Source organism: Chenopodium quinoa, unplaced genomic scaffold (genome assembly GCF_001683475.1).
Source record: "Chenopodium quinoa cultivar QQ74 unplaced genomic scaffold, ASM168347v1, whole genome shotgun sequence".
NCBI classification, from domain to species: domain Eukaryota; kingdom Viridiplantae; phylum Streptophyta; class Magnoliopsida; order Caryophyllales; family Amaranthaceae; genus Chenopodium; species Chenopodium quinoa.
Window position 1 is genome coordinate 21,358 of NW_018743604.1, and position 5,195 is coordinate 26,552.

The window sequence follows — 5,195 nt, forward strand, 5'->3', positions numbered from 1 at the left end:
CTCCGGCGGATTGGATATCAAAATTCAAGGTTTTGATAGCCCAGTGCGCACGATGTTCTAGTTCCACCGGTAGATGGCATGATTTCCCATAAACGAGCTTGTAAGGGGTGGTGCCAATAGGAGTCTTGAAGGCGGTGCGGTAGGCCCATAGAGCATCATCCAACCTTGATGACCAATCCTTCCTTGACCTATTCACCGTCTTCTCTAGTATCAACTTAATCTCCCTATTTGAAATTTCAGCTTGACCACTTGTTTGAGGGTGGTAAGCCAATGACACCTTGTGCCTCACTCCGTATTTTTTAAGGAGAGCCTTGAAAGATCACTTTGCAAAGTGCGATCCTCCATCACTTATTACGGCACGTGGCACACCGAACCTAGGGAAAATGACTTTCTTGAACAACTTGACCACTACCTTAGCATCATTTGTAGGAGATGCAATCGCTTCAACCCACTTTGATACATAGTCGACGGCCACCAAAATGTATTTGTTCCCAAAAGAGGATGGGAAAGGTCCCATAAAATCTATTCCCCACACATCGAAAATTTCCAGCTCTAAAATGTTATTCAAAGGCATTTCATTCTTTCTTGACAAATTACCGGTCCTTTGACACCGGTCACAAGCTTTAACAACTCCTCATACGTCCTTGAACATAGAGGGCCAATAGAAACCGCATTGCAATATTCTCGCCAATGTCTTGTTAGCACTCATATGTCCTCCACAAGGTGAGGAGTGACACATTGTGATAACTTCATGAATTTCATCGTCGGGGACACACCTTCTAAAAAGACCATCAACACCTTGTTTAAAGAGCAAGGGGTCATCCCAAAAGTATTGGCGGACATCATGGAGGAACTTCCGCTTTTGTTGATAGGTGAGGTCGGGAGGAAGGATGGAGCAAGCCAAGTAATTTGCAATATCCGCAAACCATGGGGCCGGGGCTTGAATGATTGCGAATAATTGATCATCCGGGAATGAATCATCAATTGGCAAAGCTTCAATTTCACCTTCTACGATCGGTAGCCGTGAGAGATGATCGGCTACTACATTCTCGGCACCCTTCTTGTCCCGAATTTCTATATCGTAGTCTTGTAAGAGCAAGACCCACCTAATCAACCTTTGTTTAGCGTCCTTCTTGGACAGCAAGTACTTCAAAGCCGCATGGTCGGTGAAGACTATAACTTTGGAGCCCACCAAGTAAGACCTAAACTTTTCGATAGCATGGACGATGGCTAGGAGCTCTTTTTCAGTCGTTGTGTAGTTTCTTTGTGCTTCATCAAGAGTTTTGCTAGTGTAATAGATGGCATGGAGCTTTTTATCCTTCCTTTGCCCAAGCACAGATCCAACGGCATAGTCCGAAGCATCACACATGAGTTCAAAAGGGAGCTCCCAATTCGGTGGTTGAATGATGGGAGCCGTGATCAAAGCTTCCTTCAACCTATCAAAGGCTAGCAAACAATCATTAGAAAACACAAAAGGGGCATCCTTTACCAACAATTGAGTGAGCGGCTTAGCGATTTTGGAAAAATCTTTAATGAACCGGCGGTAAAAACCCGCGTGTCCAAGAAAACTCCTTATACCCTTCACATTAGTGGGGGGAGGGAGGCGCTCAATAACCTCAATTTTGGCACGATCAACCTCAATGCCCCTACTAGAAACAACATGTCCCAACACAATACCCTCTTCAACCATGAAATGACATTTTTCTCAATTAAGCACAAGGTTCACCTCTTGACATCTTTTTAACACTTTAATCAAATTACTTAGGCAAGTGTCAAAAGATGAACCGCAAACAGAAAAGTCATCCATAAATACCTCGATTGATGATTCAAGCATGTCGGAAAAGATAGACATCATACACCTTTGAAATGTAGAAGGTGCATTACATAATCCAAATGGCATCCTTCGATAAGCAAAGGTGCCAAAAGGGCATGTGAATGTAGTCTTCTCTTGATCCTCGGGTAGGATAGGGATTTGGAGGAATCCCGAATACCCATCCAAGAAGAAATAGTGACTATGTGATGCCAACCTTTCCAAGATTTGATCGATAAAGGGGAGAGGGAAGTGGTCCTTCCGAGTGGATTTGTTCAATTTTCGATAGTCTATGCACATTCTCCACCCGGTGACCGACCTTGTAGAAATGGTCTCACCCTTATCGTTCTTGATAATGGTCATGCCCCCTTTTTTTGGAACAACTTGAACCAGGCTAACCCACTTGCTATCGGAGATAGGGTAGATTATGCCCGCTTCAAGAAGTTTCAAAACCTCTTTTTTAACAACTTCTTTCATGTTGGGGTTGAGCCTTCTTTGGTGCTCAATTGAGGAGTCATGATCATTATCAAGCAAAATCTTGTGCATGCATGTCGTGGGACTTATCCCCTTAATGTCATCAATGGCATACCCAATGACACTCCTATACTCCCTCAACACAACTAGGAGTTTCTCAAGGGAAGTGTCATCAAGGTTGGTATTGACAATAACGGGATAAGTCTCATTATCATCAAGAAAAACGTATTTAAGTGAAGGGGAAAGGGGTTTAAGTTCAACCTTAGGAGGAGGCGTAGACCTCTCCTCTTTTACCTCCACCTTAAGTGCTTCAAACTCCCTTGCCTTGCCATGTAGGGGTTGGTCTAGCAACAACTTGTACCCCTTAGCTTCATCATCATCATTGTACAAACTTTCCGTGAGGATCGCTTGTAGAGTATCTTTGCTATTGTTCATCATCTTCAATTCCTCCACTTCTCGGTCAAGAGTATTGATTCTATTGATATCCTCATACATAGGCTTCCTCATGGCTTGCGAGAATGAGAAAGAAAATTTCTCATCTCCCACATTCAATGTTAGCTTGCCTTGTTTCATATCAATTACCACTCCCGCCGTGTTCAAGAACGACCTTCCCAAAATGAGAGGAACCTTGTTGTCCTCCTCCATTTCCATCACCACAAAGTCACAAGGTACAAAAACTCTTCCCACTTGTACCGGTACATCTTCAAGTATTCCCATTGGTAATCTAACCGAACGATCGGCTAGTTGTATTGAGATTCTTGTTGGCTTCATCTCACCAACTTTTAAATTTTTCGCAATTGAGAAGGGCATCAAGCTTACACTTGCCCCAAGATCACAAAGAGCATCCATGGCTTCCATATCTCCAATCTTCACCGGAATTGCATAGCTACCCGGGTCACCAAGCTTTCGGGGAAGCTTGTTTTGAATGATTGCGCTCACCTCCATTGGAAGGGAGATGGTTGCACTCTCTTCAAGCCTAATTTTGTTGGACAAGAGATCTTTTAAAAATTTCGCATATGTAGGCATTTGTGACATAGCATGAAGAAAGGGAATGTTCACTTGGAGCCCTCTCATGACCTCAAGGAACTTTGAAAACTTCTCATTCAATTTTTTCTCTACCAACCTATGAGGGAAAGGAATAGGTGGCTTGTAGACTCTCATTGGGGGTTTCTCCACTTCAACTTCAACTCCCTCTCCTTTCTTTGTGTCTCCCTCAACACTCTTTTCTTTTTCTTTTCTCTCAACTTCTACCACCTCATTTTCAACATCATTCTCACTTCTCACCTCCACACCCTCATCTCTCTTTTGTGGCACATCTTCACTCATTACCGGACCTTCATACCCTCTCCCGGACCTCAATGTGATAGCCTTGACATGCTCCTTCGGGTTCACAACCGTTGAGCTTGGAAATTGACCACTAGCATTGGAGGTAGAACTCCCAACTTGTTGTGCAATTTGAGCTAGTTGATTCTCAATTATTTTGTTGTGCGCTTGAAGTTGTTGGATGTTGGAGCTCATTTCTGCATTGCTCTTCCCTTGTTGCTTTATGAAAGACTCAAGAGTGGCCTCAAGGGAAGTCTTTTGGGGTGGAGGAGGTTGTTGGTTGAATTGTTGTCTTTGTTGGTTTGGGTGGCGGTATGGGGCTTGGTGATTTTGTTGATTTTGGTTGTAGATGTTTTGAGGAGGGTTGTTGTAGTTGGATTGTTGGTTTTGATTGGGTTGTCTCCACCCTTGGTTTTGTTGCCTCCAACCTTGATTGAAAGGTTGCTCATTTCTTTGGTTCACGGCCGCAACTTGCTCATTAGTAGCATTGCAATATGAAGCCATGTGATCATTACCCTCACAAGTCTCACAAGACATGACTTGTGGTTGTGGTTGTGAAGAGGAGGTACCGCTTGAGGAGGTTGCTTGGTCTAGCTTGTGAGCTAGCATATCAAACTTTGAGGCAATGAGATCTATTGCACTCAACTCATGCATACCTTTCTTCTTCGGTTGACTTTCTCTTCTATCATATCTATAGGCGTAATGCCTTGCAACTTCTTCAATCATATTCTCGGCTTCTTCCACCGGTAGCTTTTTAAGACTACCACCGGCTCCGTTGTCAAGATTGGCCCTTGAGGTAGGAGTGAGACCGTCGTAGAAGCTTTGAATAATCATCCATAAAGGCAACCCATGGTGTGGACACTTCCTCTTTAGATCCTTGAATCTTTCCCATGCTTCACCTAAAGGTTTCATCATCCTCTTGAGTGAAGCTTGTAATCTTCCTTCTCAATTCCGCGGTCTTTTCGGGCGGACAAAACTTCCCAAGAAATGCTTTGGTAACCTCTTCCCATGTTGTTAAGGATCCTTCTTTCACGGACCTCAACCAACACTTAGCCTTGTCCCTAAGAGAGAACCAAAACATATGCATCCAAATGAATTCCTCCGTGAGGTTGTTTTGCTTGATGGTAGTGCACAACTCAAGGAAGTTGTCTAAATGAGCTAGAGGGCACTCATTTGCACTCCCCCCGAACTGTTCACTTTGGATCATCCTTATGAGTTGAGGAGAGAACTCAAAGTTGTTTGCATTGGTGGTGGGAAGAAGTATGCCACTCCGAAGTTGGAATGCCTCGGGGTGGTCATAGTCTTGTAGAAGTGGAGGAGGCGGTGGGTTGGCCATCTCTTGCTCGTTGTCAAGATTATCCTCCGACTCGGAATCCGTATAAGCTAGAGAAAAATCCGGCGTGCCTTGTAGGAGCCTTCTTACATTCCTCAAAGTTCTATTTAACTCCGGATCTACGGGGATAAGCGGTGATTGCTTACTCCTCCGTGTCATGCACAGTCAAACAAAGCTAAGGAAAACGTTAGCAATGACTATCACAAAGTAAACACGCTTAAACAAAAACAAAATAAGAAAATTATATACATATAC

General features: G+C 43.7%; 1 protein-coding gene across 1 annotated transcript; it reads right to left on the minus strand.

The window, feature by feature from the left end:
• Positions 1-319: 319 nt before the first annotated feature.
• LOC110682862 lies at positions 320-4,441 on the minus strand. Its single transcript, XM_021859203.1, has 5 exons — positions 4,036-4,441; positions 3,562-3,819; positions 2,149-3,063; positions 670-1,680; positions 320-552 (listed from the first exon to the last, which is right to left on the minus strand). Exons 1-5 carry the CDS (start codon positions 4,439-4,441, stop codon positions 320-322), a joined length of 2,823 nt encoding a protein of 940 aa, XP_021714895.1.
• Between the last annotated feature and the right edge of the window lie 754 nt (positions 4,442-5,195).

Excerpts from the sequence above, each read along its gene's own strand:
- LOC110682862 (XM_021859203.1), bottom strand. The coding sequence starts at position 4,441 with ATGATTATTCAAAGCTTCTACGACGGTCTCACTCCTACCTCAAGGGCC. Across the intron at positions 3,064-3,561 it reads TGAGGGTGTGGAGGTGAGAA|TTGGTGAGATGAAGCCAACA; the intron begins GTGAGAATGATG and ends AAAATTTAAAAG. Across the intron at positions 1,681-2,148 it reads CATTATCAAGAACGATAAGG|AGGGTATTGTGTTGGGACAT; the intron begins GTGAGACCATTT and ends TCATGGTTGAAG.